The following is a 19,135-nucleotide window of genomic DNA, read 5'->3' as shown; positions in this document are numbered from 1 at the left end:
GGCTCGTGACTGACCATTTCGCAATATTCCATTGAAATTCCAAAAAGTGCAAGAACTTACAACGCAACAGAAAGAAAATAGACTCAAAAGAGCTAAAGAGTTGCTTCGCATGGCCGAAAGTGGTGATCTGCCGAATTTAGTTTTCTAGGATGAGAAAACATTCGTTGTCCAGCAGTTTGTAAACAAACAAAATGATCGTGTTTACTTGCCAAAGAGGTCAGCTGAAAGTATGCACCTTCGGTTGGCCACCAGAACTCAAGCGCCGGCCATGGTGATAGTGTGAGCCGCCATCACAGCCAATGGTCGCTCTCCGCACTTATCAATCGATCGTGACATCAGAATAAATGCCGAATATTATCGCGAAAATATTCAAGGGAGTGTATTAAAGCCTTGGGCACGCAAATATTTTGGCCGCAGACATTGGACATTTCAACAGCACTCAGCACGCGCCACCCAAGAATGGTTACAAAATGAGGTTCGTCGCATCATTTGCAGCGCACAATGGCCATCAAAATCTCCGCATACCAATCCGTTGGACTATTGTGTCTGGAGTATTTTGGAAAGAAAGGCTAACATTAAAAAATGCCAATGTGCCGATCACCTCAAACAAGTGCTTCGCCGATATTTTACTCTTTGCTCTACCTTCATAATCTGCTGTATTTTTCCTGTGATTTGGTTTGCTTTTAATTTGGTAGACATTTTCATATTCTTAACAGTGGCTGAGAGCATGGTGTGTCCGACTACCAACCAGAAAATCGTCAGTTTAACCCTTCCATCAGCCTTATGTGTGTTGTGCATTTTAAAACGACTGATTTTTTTATTTCTTTATTTTTTATATCCTACACCACAAGTTGGTCAGGGTATTATGTCCTTGTGCATTTGTTTGTAACAGGCAAAATGAAACGAGATAGCCCCATAGTTCCTTTTGATGATCTGCATAGAATCACATTCTAAGTCGATTTATGTATGTCCGTCCGTCCGTCTGTCCACGTATTTTTGTAAACAAAGTACAGTTCGCATTTATTGCCCTATCCAGATGAAATTTTGCACAAATCATTTGTTTGGCCCAAGGACGAACCCTATTGAAATTGGAGATAATCGGTCAAAATTTAGACATAGCCCCCATATATATCTTCGTCCGATTTGCCTTTTATTGTGCACCAAATGTGTAATATCAGTCCGAATAGTACGGAATTTTGCACGTACGATCAGATTGGACCTGAAAATAAGTATGCCAAATTTGATCGAAGTCGGTTCAGTTACAGCTTTAGCTCCCATATATTTTGTTCATCCGATTTGTTATTTTTGTCCTCCGCAGCTGTAATATGCACTCTGTAACAACAATATTTGGGGAAATATATCAAATGCAGCTCAGAAATACATTAGCTAAATTTTATCGAGATCGGTTCACATATACAACTTCGTCCGATTTACCTTTTATTATGCACCAAACGTCTAATATTTGCCCAAATTGGATGAAATTTGGCACTTATGACCGAATTGAGACTAGAATCTAGTATGTCAAATTTGGTGAAGATCGGTTCAGATATAGCTATAGCTCCCATATATACTGTTCATCCGATTTGTTATATTTGTTACCCACAGCCGTAATATGCACTCCATAACAACGATAATAAGGGAAATATATCAAATACAGCTCAGAAATATCTTTGCCAAATTTTATCGAGATCGGTTCCGATATATATCTTTATCCGATTTCAAATTGATTGTGCACCAAATGGGCAATACAAGTCCGAATTTAAAAGATACAAATGCTTCGGCATTTTTAGTCCTTTGTACTTTAAATTATAATTATAATCATAGCGTGTATGATTGAATTCTTCCATAAAAACTTTTAATTGTTATGCGCAGCTCTACTCAATTGGCAAAGTGGTGTAGGGTATCATAAAGTCGACCCAGCCCGACTTTAAGACTTTCTTTACTTGTTTTTTTTTTTGTTCCAGACTGAAGGCTACACGAGCCGAAAGAATGACGATGTTATGACAAATACTAGGCGTTGAATAGTATGTGTGCAATTTTTACGATAACGATCACGAGAAGTGTTTGTTTTCTTGAAATGAAATACCCAGGCCTACCTGCCTACCTCATCTACTGAGTAATAATCTATTTAAATAAAAAAGTATAAAAATAAACAAATAACATAGCCTGTAATTAGTCTAAAATGGGCTGAATAATAAGATTGCATATTCCTCTTGCGTCACATTCAATGTAATTTTATATGACCAAAATGTTTGGTCATACAATAACATAGTTAAGACATTTGCCAATTTAGCCAGCCAACCACTCGTCTGTTTCTATTCGAAACGAGAGCAGCTGCATTTCACAAATAAATGCATCAACTCTTCTCTGAGCACTAAAATTTGAAGAGAACTGCATCAATAGCAAATTCGGTTGCAGCTACGTTGGCAGAGCATTTAAACCTGAACTTGCTCCCGTTGTTAAACAATTGACCATCTTCCATTGCACACAATTAAATGTATACAATGGTGTTTATGGGCCACATATGCACATTTGAGCTGTAGCAACAAGGGGAGGGCGAATGCATGTGCCAGTGTGTAATTAATCATCTGGGCAAATGCACAATTTTTTTCATGCAGTAGGCGCTGTAAATGTTCACACAGTTTCTATTGTATAAAGAGTCAATGTATGAGAATCTATAGGTTCATACGAGGAGAATGTTGTTCATATGTTAAGCTATCTTGGGGTGATTTTGTAGAGGTTTTCCGAAGGATTTACACCTTCAAAATTTGGCCGCTTACTTATGTAAAGGATAATTTTTTAAGGGCTATAGGAAAGTAAAAAAACAAGTAAAAAAACATTAAGTTCGGCCGGGCCAAACTTTTTATACCCTCCACCTTAGGGTAAAGGAAACATTAGAGCCCATTATGACCCACATATACCAATCTCTAGACATATTCATGGGAAAATGTGCCAAAAATCATCAAAATACCGAATATCGGGAAATACGGCTATGTGGGGCTATACAAAAACGTGGACCAAAAGAGCTAGAACCCATTGAGACCCACAAATACCAATTTCTAGATAAATCCGCGAAGAAATGTGGCAAAAACCATCAAAATACCGAATATCGGGAGTTAAAGTTTTATGGGGCTATATCAAATCATGGACCTATACATACAATGTTTCGCCAACGGAGCTAGAACCCATTATGACATTCATACAAATCCGTGAAAAAATGTGGCAAAAATAATCAAAATACCGAATATTGGGAGGTACCGTTATATGAGGGCTATACCAAAGCGTGGACCTATACACGCAATGTCCGCCACACGAACTGGGACCCATTCTTGAAAAAATGTGTCAAAAATCATCAAAATACCGAATATTGGGAGGTACCATTATATGGGGGCTATACCAAATCATGGACCCATACCTGCAATGTTTCGCCGCCGTAGCTGGAACCCATTATGACCAACAAATACCAATTTTTAGACAAATCCGTGAAAAAATGTGGCAAAAAAATTAAAATACCGAATATAATAAAATGTTTGAATATTATTTGAAGCTAACGTTTACCGCAACTGCGCCCGAAAATGGTACATCCGCTCAGTAAAATTTTGGCATATTATTTCCAACATTTCGTCCGGTATCTCACGACGAAACTCTTCAATGTCGTCTTCCAATGCACGTCAATTGAAGCCGTCTCGTCCGATTAGAAATGAGCTTTATTACCATTTAGTACTTTTCGAACAGTTATATCACATTTCGGGGTACCAGCTCTATACATTCACTAAATACTAAATTTAGTGTCATTAAGTACTTTTCATAAAATGTTAGCATTTTTTCGTAAATTCATTCCATATCTCAATCCTAGACAACAACAAATATTACACAGTAAAATTTCATCGTTTCAGAACTATCCCTTCACCCAGTACCAAACTATGATATCAACATCAAATTTCGGGACTTCAGCTCCACTAATACACCAATTACAAAATTTAGTACTTTTCGTACTATAATAGCACACATTTCCAAAACTACAACCATATCTCAATACCAGATACCAACAGAGGCCTCAAAATCAAATTTCAGGATTTCAGCTCTATTCCTTCACCCAACTCCAAATTCAATTACAGATACCAACAAAGACCTCAATATAATATTTAAGGATTCCAGCCCTATCCCTCCACTCAATACCAAGAATAGTACCATTTAGTACTTTTCGTACAATTATAGTATACATTTCCGAAACCACCTCCATATTTCCAGACTGCAAATGAACAGACCCTAATCTAACATCTTTATCAAATTTTAGGATTTTAGCACAATTCCTTCACCTAATACCAAATTTAATACTATTTAGTACTTTTCGTAGATAGCACACACACACAATTTCAAAATTTCAGCTCTAACCCTTCACTTAATATCCAATTTGGTACCACTTAGTACTTCTCGAGCAATTATATTACACATTTCCATATCTTAACCAGAGACACCAACAGTGACATCCATATGTAATTTCAGGATTTCAGCTCTATTTCTACCCCCAATACCAAATTTAGTACTATTTAATACTTTCCGCACAATTATGATACACAAATAATGATATACCTACATATTTCAATTTTATATACCAAAAGACCTCTAAATAAATTTTGAGGATTCCAGCCCCATCTCTTCACCCAATACCAAATTTAGTACAATTTAGTACTTTTCGTACAAATTTTTGACGCATTTCCAAACCACCGCCAAATCTCAAACACAAACACCATCAGCAATCTAAATAACAAATTTCAGAATTTTATCTCAACCCCTTCGATCGTAATTTTCGTACAATTATAGTACACATAATACCAAATGGCACCATTTTAGTACTTTTCGTAACCTTATACTTCATCAGTGACTCTCATTCCTTAAAAAACTTTTCGTACCCCTTTAGAACGAATTTCCAAAAACCCAGTCTAGCTTCAGCCGTTTTGTTTGATTCTAGGTCAGCTATTTCACTACTCTTTTATATATATCTAGATATTCTAAAAGTTGAACCGTTATAACCCGAAGCCGAGTTTCAAACTTATTGAATTGTATACCTTTTTTGGACACTTACTGTAACATTAATTTCGCAAGGTAGTCTCTATGTTGCTCATACAGATATGAGAGAGAATTTCGAAATTAATTTAATCTCTTACTCTACATCATCATCTCAGGGAGAGTGAAGCACGTGGTTATACCAAATTCAGAAATCTACCTGCCCATCTGTGCAAAATGTAAATTTTGCATTTTAGACATTCATATTGAATTGTGTGCGAATGTGTGTGAGGAAGAGAGTATTTTGAAGACAGACAAATGAACCACGGGTTCCTCAACGAGAACAGCTGATCATCAGATATAATGTTAGAATGCAAAATTGAGAGATAAAGAATTAAAAAAACCAGTAAAGAAAGTCTTAAAGTCGGGCGGCGCCGACTTTATGATAACCTACACCACTTTGCTAATTTAGTAGAGCTCCGCATAACAATTAAAAGTTTTTATGGGAGAATTCAATCATTCACGCTATGATTATAATTTAAAGTTCAAAGGACTAAATATGCCGAAGCATTTGTATTTTTTAAATTCGGAATTGTATTGCCCATATGGTGCACAATTAATTTGAAATCGGATAAAGATATATATGGGTGCTATATCCAAATCGGAACTGATCTCGATAAAATTTGACAAAGACATTTCTGAGCTGTATTTGATATATTTCGCTGAATATAGTTGTTACGGGGTGCATAATACGGCTGTGGGTAACAAATATAACAAATCGGATGAACAGTATATATGGGAGCTATAGCTATATCTGAACCGATCATCACCCAATTTGACATACTAGCTTCTAGACTCAATTCGGTCGTAAGTGCCAAATTTCATCCCATTTGGGCAAATATTAGACGTTTGGTGCACAATTTATTTGAAATCGGATAAAGATATATATGGGAGATATATTCAAATCGGAACCGATCTCGATAAAATTTGGCAAAGATATTTCTGAGCTGCATTTGATATATTTCGCTGAATATCGTTGTTACGGGGTGCATAATACGGCTGTGGGTAACAAATATAACAAATCGGATGAACAATATATATGGGAGCTATAGCTATATCTAAACCGATCTTCACCAAATTTGACATACTAGCTTCTAGACTCAATTCGGTCGTAAGTGCCAAATTTCATCCAATTTGGACAATTATTAGACGTTTGGTGCACAATCAAAGGTAAATCGGACAAAGTTATATATGGGAGCTATATCCAAATCTCAACCGATCTCGATAAAATCTAGCAAATGTATTTCTGAGCTGCATATGATATATTTCCCCAAATATTGTTGTTACAGAGTGCATATTACGGCTGTGGAGGACAAAAATAACAAATCGGATGAACAATATATATGGGAGCTATAGCTATATCTGTACAGATTTCGATCAAATTTGGCATACTTATCTTCAGGCCTAATCTGGGTGTATATGCAAAATTCCATACAATCCGGGCTGATATTACACGTTGGATGCACAATAAAAGATAAATCGGACGAAGATATATATGGGAGCTATATCTAAATTTTGACCGATTATCTCCAATTTCAATAGGGTTCGACCTTGGGCCAAACAAATGATCTATGCAAAATTTCATCTGGATCGGGCAATAAATGCGACCTGTACGTTGTTTACAAAAATACATGGACAGACGGACGGACGGACATGCATAAATCGACTCAGAATGTGATTCTATGCAGATCATCAAGAGGAACTATGGGTCTATCTCGTTTCCTTTTGCCTGTTACAAACAAATGCACAAAGACATAATGCCCTGACCACCTTGTGGTGTAGGGTATAAACATTAGTCTTCTCTCTCTCTCTCTCTCTCTCTCATTTGATATTGAAAAGGTTTCGATCAAAGTATGTTCGAGTTAACGCCAGTTGCTTCTACCTATATTTTCGTTTTCATTTCGATCATAATTATTTCCATATCGAATTCTAGAGTTGGTCCCTGATTTTCACTATTGGCTGGAACTCCTTGTTATTGCGCTTTGATATGGCCTATGAGTGGAATGCAGTATCTGAAAGATCCAAATAGCATCTGCTGAGTATTTTAAAAATTTGAGAGCAGCAAATACTTGGCTATTTCTACACACATACCATGCACGTGTGTGTGTGTGTATGTGTGAGTTAAATTGTTATTGTTTTTTTCACTTTTTTCTGTTTTGCTTTTGCCATTGTTATTGCCTGCATCCCAGCAAGCATTTGGAAGTGAGTGACTCACTTCCATTTTAAGATGCCACTTCTGCGACGCTTCTAATCGTAATAAATGCGATAGTATGTACATTTACAATAACAAAACTACTGTTGTCTACTTTCTATCGTCACGTAGTTACTACGTAGTGGCGCAAGAAAGTTAAAAGAAGGTATCTCGTGTGCAGACACTATGTAGTGACTGCCATCGGATAAAACAGTGATAGTTTACAATCATTCACGAATTGAACATAAATAAGTCTTTATTCTATCTGAGGAATATAAGACACTGTGGCGCAGTGGTAAGCATGCCAGCTTTGCTCTCTGAACACCTCGGTTCGATTCCCAATCCAGACATCACATTTTTAAAACGAAAAAAAAAAAATGTTTGAATATTTCATCTAATAAGTAAGAGTTCTATGTAAATTAACATTGGAAAACGTAACAATAACAATAAAAAAATAATAAATGTTTAAGTCTGGAGTAAATTTTTTTTTTTTTTTTTTCACTTCCAATAACTATCGAGGAAGTGACTTCCACGATTTTTAGAAAACTATCGCGGGCGTGGTTCATCTCTTCCCGAAGGATGATCCTTCCGTGGTGAGAAAGCGATATCAGACGCGATGATTTCAATCGCTTAGGCGTGACTTCAAAGTGATTTGGGGGATAGATTTTGCTTGCTGGGTATTGTATTGTGGTGCTGTTGCTGTTACTGTTGTTGTTTTGCCCACCTTTCTCATCATCCCTCGGACTCACAGCTACTCGCTTCGAGTCTACTGTTTAGCTGTTGTGTACTGTTTACGTTTTTTCTCTGTTTTGTTCAATAAAAGATCATTTGGCAACGCTGAAACCCATCAGTCGATATTTAGACGTTGACGTGTTCATATCATCCGGTCTTAATAACTGTGTCGTTTTATTTATTGTTTTGGCCCGAACAACTGTCGCAAATTGTAGCTGCGCTAAGTTTTGTGCTTTGATGTGAAGCCAGCCTAAAAAAAAAGTGAAACACAAACCAAAGAAAAATACCTCTAGAAATTTCTGTGATCAAATTAAAAAGGTTTTTTCAAAGCCAACAAATCGTAATAAAATTAAAAAAAGACAAGAAAAATAAATAACAAAAACACACTTCCACTATGCCACCCACCGGTACTCCCAACGACGAAGTCGATCGCCACCACTCCCACCGTGAATACAAAAGTCGTGTCAACGGAAATAGTGCCCAAATAGCCGAGGCGTCCGGGGACGAAGATGATACCTTCACAGAAGTTCGCAAACAAACAAGGTAGGTAGGAAGGAGTGCAATTCATCAACGACTGGTGGTACTGTTGCTTGGTAACAGCTGGTTGCTTCTTATTCCCTCCACCATTCTATGGAGGGTATATTAACTTTGTCATTCCGTTTGTAACTAATCGAAATACCCATGTAAGGCCCAACAAAGAATTTATATTCTTGATCAGCGTAAAATTCTATGTCGATTTAGCGATGTCCGTCTGTCTGTTTTAATCACGCTATCTTTCAAACGAATCGAGATAGAAGACTACAATTTTGCAGACATGATGAAGCCATGGATACTACATCCTAAGACAGAAAATTGTCTATGCAGGTCCAGGGCTTCGTATAGCCCCCATATAACGGCACCTCCCCATATTCGGTATTTTGATGATTTTAGCGACATTATTCACCGGAATTGCTTCAAATTTGGTATTTGAGGTTCCAAAGGGATACTACATCCTAAGACAGAAAATTCTCTATGCAGGTTTACGTCTTCATATAGCCCCCATATAACGGTACCTGCCGATATTCGGTATGATTTTAGCGACATTGCTCACCGGAGCAGTCTCAAATTACATATTTAGTGTTCGTAACGGGAACTACAGTCTATGACAGGAAATTGTCTATGAAGGTCCAGGTCATCGTATCGGAACCATATATATGTACCTCTAGCTTCCGAACGAATTGAAGTAGATTGATAAAATTTTGCTTAAATGTATGTTATGTCTGCAGAACTTTTGATATTGAAAATGGGCCATGTAGGTCCACGTTTTGGTACAGCCCCCATATAAGGGCACCTCCCGATATTCGGTATTTTGATGATTTTAGCGACATTATTCACCGGAATAGTTTCAAATTTGGTATTTAAAGTTCGTAATGGATACTACAGCCTAAGACAGAAAATTGTCTGTGCAGGTTCACATCTTCGTAGAGCTCCCATATAACGGTACCTCCTGATATTCGGTATTTTTATGATTTTATGCACATTTTTTCGCCAGAATTGTTTCAAATTTGGTATTTGAAATTCGCAATGGATACTACAGCCTAAGACAGAAAATTGTCTGTGCAGGTCCACCTCTTCGTAAAGCCTTCATATAACTGTACCTCCCGATATTCGGAACATTGATGATTTTAGCAACATTATTCACCGGATTTTTTTTTCGAGTTTCGTATTTGAATATTTTAATGGCTTATGACAAAATTTACCTATGAATGTCCACGTCGTCGTATAGACCCCAATATAACGGCTGCATTCGGTATTTTTAAGATTTTAATAGAATTTTTAACGGATTTAATTTTTTTTTTCGTTCCCAATGGTGGAGGGTATTCAAAATTCGGCCCGGCCGAACTTACTGCTTTTTAACCTGTTTTGTTTTTTTTTAAGTTTTAAATGAATCAAAATAAAAAACGTTGTAAATAGCATCAAATTTTTGAATAAGTTGACATTTGTTCGAATTGGTCACCTCTGGCACGAATTATGGTCTTCAAACGGCCATTGAAACCGTCACACGCTGCCCGAATATTGCTCTGCGCTATTTTGGCCCATTCCCGGCGAAACGCTTGCTTGAGGTATTTTTTAGTGCCAACCTTGCTTTCCGAAATACTCCAGACACAATTGTCCAACGGATTGGTATCCGGAGATTTTGGTTACCAATGTGCGCTGGAACCTCATTTTGAAACCATTCTTGGGTGGCGCGTGCTGCGTGTTGAGTCCTGTTGGAATGTCCACGGTCTGCGGCCAAAATGTTTGCGTGCCCAAAGCTTTAATACACCCTCCAGAATATTTTCGCGATAATATTCGCCATTTATTCTGATGAAACGTGTATTAGTACGAGTGGAGAGCGACCATCGGCTGTTATGGCGGCCCATATTATCACCATGGTCGGCGCTTGAGTTCTGGTTGCCAACCGAAGGTGTACTTTTTCAGCTGACCTCTTTGGCCAGTAAACACGATCATTTTTTTTTGTTTGTTTACAAACACTGCTGGACAACGAATGTTTTCTCATCGGAGAAAACCAAATTCGGCAGTTCATCACTGCGATGCAACTATTTAACTCGTTTGAGTCTATTTTCTTTCTGTGCGGGACGTAATTTCTTGCACTTTTTGGAATTTCAATGGCTTTACACCGAACTCATTTCTCAATATTTGCCGAATGGAATATTGCGATATGTTCAGCTCACGAGCCATTGGCCATTTTTCGGCCACTGCGACGCGCGTTTCGATCAAATCGCTTCTTTACTCTTCGAACCATTTCTGCTGATGTTGCTGTTTTCTTCCATCCACTTCCTTGACGTCGGGCTACGCGCGATGGCACGAGACAAAATATTTATTCACATTGCATTGCTCTAACGATAGCCATTTGTGGTTTTCCAGCCAAATATAAAGAAACCAACATCACGCTTGAATTCCATCAGGAATATTTTTTTTTCTTAAAAATTCTCAACAAAATGCTTTTGTACGTTTGTAAACAATATAATGAGCTGTCACTGGAATAAGTTTAACAGCTGTCGGACGAGTGGCTTAAAAATGACAGCAGTCCGAAGTTGATTGCAGTTTTTTCATCTCACCCAAAACAACCTTTTTTATCACAAACCTTCCACTAACAGGGATTCAAGTACAAAATTTCAAAAATCCAGCTTCATCCGTTCAACCTAGTCTTTATCTTTCAAAACAATTGTAAAAATAGTACATTCTTGGATGTTCTGGAACAGAGAAAAAATTAGACATTACTTTTAAAAAATTTTCAATTATTTTCATTCTCCCTGACATTGATATTGACTCTGCACCCTCACCTTATCACACTGTGGGTCACCGAGTCTATAAATCTCCAATTAACCAAATTAGCTAGCGGCAGTCCACATTGCCAATGTTCTTATCGCCACATACTTCATTGTCACCTTAAATCGAAAGCCGTTAAGTTCAAATACAAAACAAATCGATGGGCGACTTCTTATCGCAAACAAAATAATTAAAACGTTTTCGAATGTATTAACAGGGTCACGACGTTGTGTTTAAACGGCATGACGTCTGTATGGATTTTTTTCTTCACTTCAATTAAACTCGGTTTCCAAAGCTGAGGATAGATAATGCATTTGAAAACCCGAAGAATCGGCATTGAATTGGTTTAAGTTTCAGAAAATGTCCAGAAAATGGACTTCTTCAACTAAGAGACCTTCAAAAGGTACCTTTCAGCAAGAGGACATCTGGAAGTCTTCTATACACACATAGATTACATTCTAAAGAAAATTTTAACAAGTAAAAAAACATTAAGTTCGGTCTGGCCAAACTTTTAATACCCTCCACCTTAGGGTAAAGGAAACATTAGAAGAAATGTGGCAAAAATCATTAAAATGCCGAATATCGGGAGGTATCGTTATATGGGGGCTTTACCAAATCGTGGACCTACACATGCAATGTTTCGCCAACGGAGCTAGATCCCATTATGACCTACAAATACCAATTTTCAGACAAATACGTGAAAAAATGTGGCAAAAATCGTTAAATTACCGAATATCGGGAGGTACCGTTATATGGGGACTATACCAAAACGTGGACCCATAATTACAATGTTACGCCACACGAACTAGGACCCATTATGACCCACAAACACCAATTTTTAGACAAATCAGTGAAAAAATGTGGCAAAAACCATCAAAATACCGAATATCGGGAGGTACCTTTATATGAGGGCTATATCAAATAATGGACCCATGCATGCAATGTTTCGCCACCGAAGCTGGAACCAATTATGACCAACAAATACCAAATTTCAGACAAATCCGTGAAAAAAATGTGGCAAAAATCATCAAATTACCGAATATCGGGAGGTCCCGTTATATGAGGGCTATACCAAAACGTGGACCTATAATTACAATGTTTCGCCACACGAACTAGGACCCATTATGACCTACAAATACCAATTTTCAGGCAAATCAGTGAAAAAATGTGGCAAAAACCATCAAAATACCGAATATCGGGAGGTACCGTTTTATGAGGGCTATACCAAATCATGGACCCATACATGCAATGTTTCGCCACACGCTCAGGGACCTGCTATGACCTACAAATACCAATTTTAAGACAAATCCGTGAAAAAACGTGGCATAAATCATCAAAATACCGAATATCGGGAGGTACCGTTATATGGGGACTATACCAGAACGTGGACCGATATATCTCATTTTCAATACCAACTATCCTAGACACAATGCAAATAGCTCTGCTAAATTTTGGAGCTCTACGTCAAATAATGTGGGCTGTATCGTGATTTCAACAGACAGATAGACAGACAGACGGACATCGTTAAATCGACTTAGAATTTTATGCTGATTATGAATATATATACTTTATGGGGTCTAAGACGAATATTTAAGGATGTTACAAACGGAATGACAAAGTTAATATACCCTCCTTTCCAAGGTGGAGGGTATAAAAATGATCTGTTTACTTGCCAAAGAGGCAAATGTGCCCCTTCGGTTGGCCACCAGAACTCAAGCGCCGGCCATGGTGATGGTGTGGGCCGCCACAACAGCCGATGGTCGCTCTGCGCTCGTACTAATCGACCTTGGCATCAGAATAAATGCCGAATATTATCGCGAAAATATTCTAGAGGTTGTATTAAAGCCTTGGGCACGCAAATATTTTGGCCGCAGACCTTGGACATTGCAACAGGACTCAGCACGCGCCACCCAAGAATGGTTACAAAACGAGGTTCCTCGGTTCATTTCCAGCGCACAATGGCCACCAAAATCTCCGAATACGAATCCCTTGGACTATTGTGTCTGGAGTATTTTGGAAAGCAAGGTTGGCACCAAAGTGTCGATCACCTCAAGCAAGCGCTTCGCCGGGAATGGGCAAAAATACTGCAGAGCAACATTCGGGCAGCATGTGACGGTTTCATTGGTTGTTTGAAGCCCATAATTCCTGCCAAAGGTGATCAATTCGAACAAATCTAAACTTATTCGAAAATTTGATGTCAGTTCCGACATTTTTTGCTTTCATTCAATAAAATTTTGCCGTTTTTTTATACCCTCCAACTTGGAAAGGAGGGTATATTAACTTTGTCATTCCGTTTGTAACATCCTTAAATATTCGTCTTAAACCCCATAAAGTATATATATTCATAATCAGCATAAAATTCTAAGTCGATTTAAAGATGTCCGTCTGTCTGTCTGTCCGTCTGTCTGTTTGTCCGTCTGTCTGTTGAAATCACGATACAGCCCACATTATTTAACGTAGAGCGACAAAATTTAGCAGAGCAATTTGCATTGTGTCTAGTATGGTTGGTATTGAAAATGAGATATATCGGTCCACGTTCTGGTATAGTCCCCATATAACGGTACCTCCCGATATTCGGTACTTTGATTATTTTTGCCACATTTTTTCACGGATTGGTCTGAAATTTGGTATTTGTTGGTCATAACGGGTTCCAGCTCCGGTGGCAAAACATTGTATGTATGGGTCCATGATTTAGTATAGCCCCCTTATAACGGTACCTCCCGATATTCGGTATTTTGATGGTTTTTGCCACATTTTTTCACTGATTTGTCTAAAAATTGGTATTTGTGGGTCATAATGGGTCCTAGTTCGTGTGGCGAAACATTGTAATTATAGGTCCACGTTTTGGTATAGCCCCCATATAACGGTACCTCCCGATATTCGGCATTTTAATGGTTTTTGCCATATTTCTTCTAATGTTTCTTTTAGTCTAAGTTGAAGGGTATTAATAGTTTGGCCCGGCCGAACTTTATGTTTTTTTTTACTGGTTTTTTATCTCACTCTGTATGTTAAACCAGTCGAGAGAAAATTATGAGTTTAGTACCATGATGCTTTTTTAACGAATAGAGATAAAATTTTTAAATTTTATAAGGCCATCGAAATTGGGAAATATATCAGACATAAGCTGTGGTCTTGGAGAGTCGTTCTTCAGTGAACCAATAGTAGCAAATGGTACTAAATATATATGTACATGAAAGCTATGACTGTGAAAATTGTACATTTCCAAACCCCTGCTTTAGAGTGTACGAAAAGTACAAAATGGAACTAAAGTCGGTATATTGAATAGAAAATGAAACTTCCTTCGAAAGTTATTAATTTGAGAGAAGCCCAATCTGATTCGACTTCGAGTGACTACTTTCGCTTTCATTTTCATTGCCTGCTATATAATTTATTTACCGACATTTTTATTAAAAATATTCACATCGACCATAAAACAGCTGATTTTCATCCAGCGGATAATAGTGGATAATACTTACGAGAATATTTCCCAGTAGGGATTTACAATAACTCTCTCAATAACTCAGCACTGCCATTTACTGGACTTTTTGTTATAGAACAACATTCTGAAATAATTTTGGAATTACGTTGTTACAAAATGGTCAGGCTTTATCCCTTTATTGTTGTTTTTTTTAAAAACAAAGTTTGTTTATTAGTGGAGAACGATGGGGTAATGTTTACCAGGGGGTTATGGCAGGAATTACTTCTGAAATGTTTGCAAAAATTATTAGATTTTCGTACACACCTATTGTCATATCTATGAGACATACTAAGGCTTTATGATCGATATACATATATATTATCTGTCGCATGGTCAATAGTTGTTATCATCTGTCTAATTAATGGCCCGTCGACAAAAATGTCAGCCAAAGTTTCTGTTTATAATGAAAATTATAAACAAATAAATCTAAATATAGAATGCAAAATATCAACAACAATAAATAGAAAAGTGAAAAGTCGCATTTATTTTATTGCCATAAAATAAATTTTATTTACGTCAGAATAGTTTAGTTGTTGTTGTAAAATTTCGTTGGGGGTCCAAATATATAATTTTTTTCATACATGTATAAAGAATATATACCATGTTGAAATTTAATCAATAGTTTGACTACCGTGGAGGGATAGATGCACTGGGTGAGATAAAAACCAGTAAAGAAAGTCTTAAAGTCGGTCGGGGCCGACTTTATGATACCCTACACCACTTTGCTAATTTAGTAGAGCTGGGCATAACAATTAAAAGTTTTTATGGGAGAATGCAATCACACACCCTATGATTTTAATTATAATTTAAAGTTCAAAGAACTAAAAGCATTTGAATCTTTTAAATTCGGACTTGTATTGCCATTTGGTGCACAATTAATTTGAAATCGGGTAAAAATATATATGGGAGCTTTATCCAAATCGGAACCGATCTCGATAAAATTTGGCAAAGATATATCTGAGCTGTATTTGATATATTTCCCTGAATATCTTTGTTACGGAGTGCATATTACGGCTGTGGGTAACAAATACAACAAATCGGATGAACAATATATATGGGAGCTATAGCTATATCTGAACCGATCTTCACCAAATTTGACATACTAGCTTCTATACTCAATTCGGTCTCAATAAGTGCCAAATTTCATCCAATTTGGGCAAATATTAGACGTTTGGTGCACAATCGAAGGTGAATCGGACGAAGTTATATATGGGAGCTATATACAAATCTGAACCGATCTCGATAAAATTTAGCAAATTTATTTCTGAGCTGTATTTGATATATTTCCCCAAATATTGTTGTTACAGAGTGCATATTACGGCTGCGGAGGACAAAAATAACAAATCGGATGAACAATATATATGGGAGCTATAGCTACATCTGAACCGATTTCGATCAAATTATTATTAAATTATTTTGAGGTCCAATCTTCCAAAATTTTCCATACTATTCGGACTGATATTACACGTTTGGTGCACAATAAAGTGCAAATCGGACGAAGATACATATGGGAGCTATATCTAAATATTGACCGATTATCTCCAATAGGGTTAGTCCTTGGGCCAAACAAATGATTTGTGCAAAATTTCATTTGGATAGGGCAATAAATGCGAACTGTACTTTGTTTACAAAAATACATGGACAGACGGACGGACGGACGGACATGCATAAACTATGGGTCTATCTCGTTTCCTTTTGCCTGTTACAATCAAATGCACAAAGACATAATACCCTGCCCACCTTGTGGTGTAGGGTATAAAAACTGCAACAAAGACAAACTCCATAGTTTTTAAAAATTCTTAAATTTTATCGAATGAAAGCAAAAAATGTCGGAAATAGCATCAAGTCACCTATGGCACGAATTATGACAAAGGGCCAATGATACCGTCACACACTGTCCTAATGTTGTTCTGCGGTATTTTGGCCCATTCCCTGCGAAGCGCTTGCTTGAGGTGATCGACACTTTGGTATTTTTCAGTGCCAATCTTCCTTTAAAAAAAAAAAAAAAAAAAAAAAATACTCCAGACACAATAGTCCGACGGATTGGTATTCGGAGATTTTGGTGGCCATTGTGCGCTGGAAATAAAGCGAGGAACCTCATTTTGTAACCAATCTTGGGTGGCGCGTGCTGAGTCCTGTTGGAATGTCCAAGGTCTGCGGCCAAAATGTTTGCGAGCCCAAGGCTTTAATACACCCTCCAGAATATTTTCGCGATAATATTCGGCATTTATTCTGATGCCACGCGTCGATTAATACGAGCGGAGAGCGCCCATAGTCTGTTGTGGCGGCGCCACCATCACAATGACCGGCGCTTGAGTTCTTGTGGCCAACCGAAGGTGCACATATTCCGCTGACCTCTTTGGCAAGTAAACCCAATAATTTTGTTTGTTTGCAAACTGCTGGACAACGAATGTTTTCTCATCGGAGCGGATAAAACCAAATTCGGCAGATCACAACTTTCGGCCAAGCGAAGCAACTCTATAGCTCTTATGGGACTATTTTCTTTCTGTTGCGGTGTAAGTTCTTCCAATTTTTGCAAATTCAATGGCTTCATCCCGAGCTCATTTTTCAATAATTGCCGAATGGAATATTGCGATATGTTCTGGTCACGAGCCATTTTTTGTCCACTGCGACGTGGGTTTCGATTAAATCGCTTCTTTACTTTTCGAACCATTTCTGCTTATGTTGATGTTTTCTTCTGTCCACTTCCTTGACGTCGGGCTACGCTACCGGTATCACCGTAACGAGACTCAAAAAAAATTATTCACATTTAAATGCTGGAGTGATCTAATGATAGTCACTTGTGGTTTTCCAGCCAAATATAAAGAAATCACTCTATCACGCTTGAATTCCATTACGAATAACTTTTTTGCTGGAAGATTCTCACGCTCATGCTTTTGTACGATTGTAAACAATATATTGAGCTGTCACCGGAATAATTTTAACAGCTGTCGGACAAGTGGCTTAGAAATGACAGCAGTCTGATGTTGGTTGCAGTTTTTTTCCTCTCACCCTGTATATCATGTTCACAACATATCTTGTGTTAGCAAAAATTTGAAGAGAGTTGGATGCTTATTTTGCTTTCTGTGAGCGTTTTGATTTTCAAAATCTTGAACGCGATGTGGGGGGGGTATCAGTATGAATTGTCGGATCTCTACCATCTTTTTTTTAACATATCTTGTGTTAATGGAAATATAGAGATGTGCCAAGTCTGAATGGAATTTCGCATTTTATGAGTTACACGTATATTCAAAATGTTGACCCTCTGTGTTGGAGGTACAAGCTGGAGTGGGCCGATATATTTACACCATCACCTTTGGTTTATACAAATAATGTGATGTGTGTAATTTGAAGATAATCGGACTCGTACATCACATTTTATGAGAGTTATAATTATTCAAAGTGAACCGATTTTGTCCATTGTCGCACCTGATCTTGCACTGATGCAAATGTTAGGTTTTGGAGCAAAATTGGATTATCCTTTCGCTTTCTGTGCATTCTATGTCGAATTAGCGATGTGCGTCCGTCTGTCCGTCTGTGGACATCAATCTAGCTTCCGAACGAATTGAAGATTGAAAAAATTTTGCTTAAATGTATGTTATGCCTGCAGGACTTTTGGTATTCAAAATGGGTCATGTAGGTCCACGTTTTGGTATAGCCCCCATATAACGGTACCTACCGATATTCGGTACTTTGATGATTTTAGTGACGCTATTCACCGGAATTTGTTTCTAATTTGGTATTTGCAGTTCGTAATGGATACTACAAGCTAAGACCAAAAATTGTCTGTGCAGGTACACGTCTTCGTATAGCCCCCATATAACGGTACCTCCCGATATTCGATATTTTGATGATTTTAGCGAATTTATTCACCGGAATTGTTTCAAATTTGGTATTTGAAGTCCATAATGAAGACAGAAAATTGTCTATGCAAGTATACATCTTCGTAGAGCTCCCATACAACGGTACCTCCTGATATTCGGTATTTTAATGATTTTATGGACATTTTTTCACCGGAATTGTTTCAAATTTGGTATTTGAAGTCCATAATGGATACTACAGCTTAAGGCAGAAAATTGTCTGTGCAGGTCCACATCTACGTAGAGCTGCCATATAACGGTACCTCCCGATATTCGGTATTTTAATGATTTTATGGACATTTTTTCGCCAGAAATGTTTCAAATTTGGTATTTGAAGTTCGCAATGGATACTACAGCCTAAGACAGAAAATTGTCTGTGCAGGTTCACCTCTTCGCAAAAGCCTCCATATAGCAGTACCTCCCGATATTCGGAACATGGATGATTTTAGCAACATTATTCACCGGATTTTTTTCGAGTTTCGTATTTGAATGTTT

The 19,135-nt window shown here is 37.6% G+C and overlaps 1 protein-coding gene across 1 annotated transcript in view; it reads left to right on the top strand.

The window, feature by feature from the left end:
* The first annotated feature begins 8,090 nt into the window (after nucleotides 1-8,090).
* The window catches only part of LOC101896681 (uridine phosphorylase 1), a 39,141-nt gene continuing 28,096 nt past the window's right edge, over nucleotides 8,091-19,135 (top strand). Inside the window, exon 1 of the mRNA XM_059118816.1 lies at nucleotides 8,091-8,533. Coding sequence (XP_058974799.1) covers nucleotides 8,385-8,533 — 149 coding nt within the window. The 5' untranslated portion in view covers nucleotides 8,091-8,384. The remainder of the gene's footprint in view (nucleotides 8,534-19,135) is intronic.

This window comes from Musca domestica, unplaced genomic scaffold (assembly GCF_030504385.1).
Source record: "Musca domestica strain aabys unplaced genomic scaffold, Musca_domestica.polishedcontigs.V.1.1 1, whole genome shotgun sequence".
In the NCBI taxonomy this organism is placed as follows: Eukaryota; Metazoa; Arthropoda; class Insecta; order Diptera; family Muscidae; genus Musca; species Musca domestica.
The sequence above is the reverse complement of the archived record's forward strand: the minus strand, read 5'-3'. Positions and strand labels throughout refer to the sequence as shown.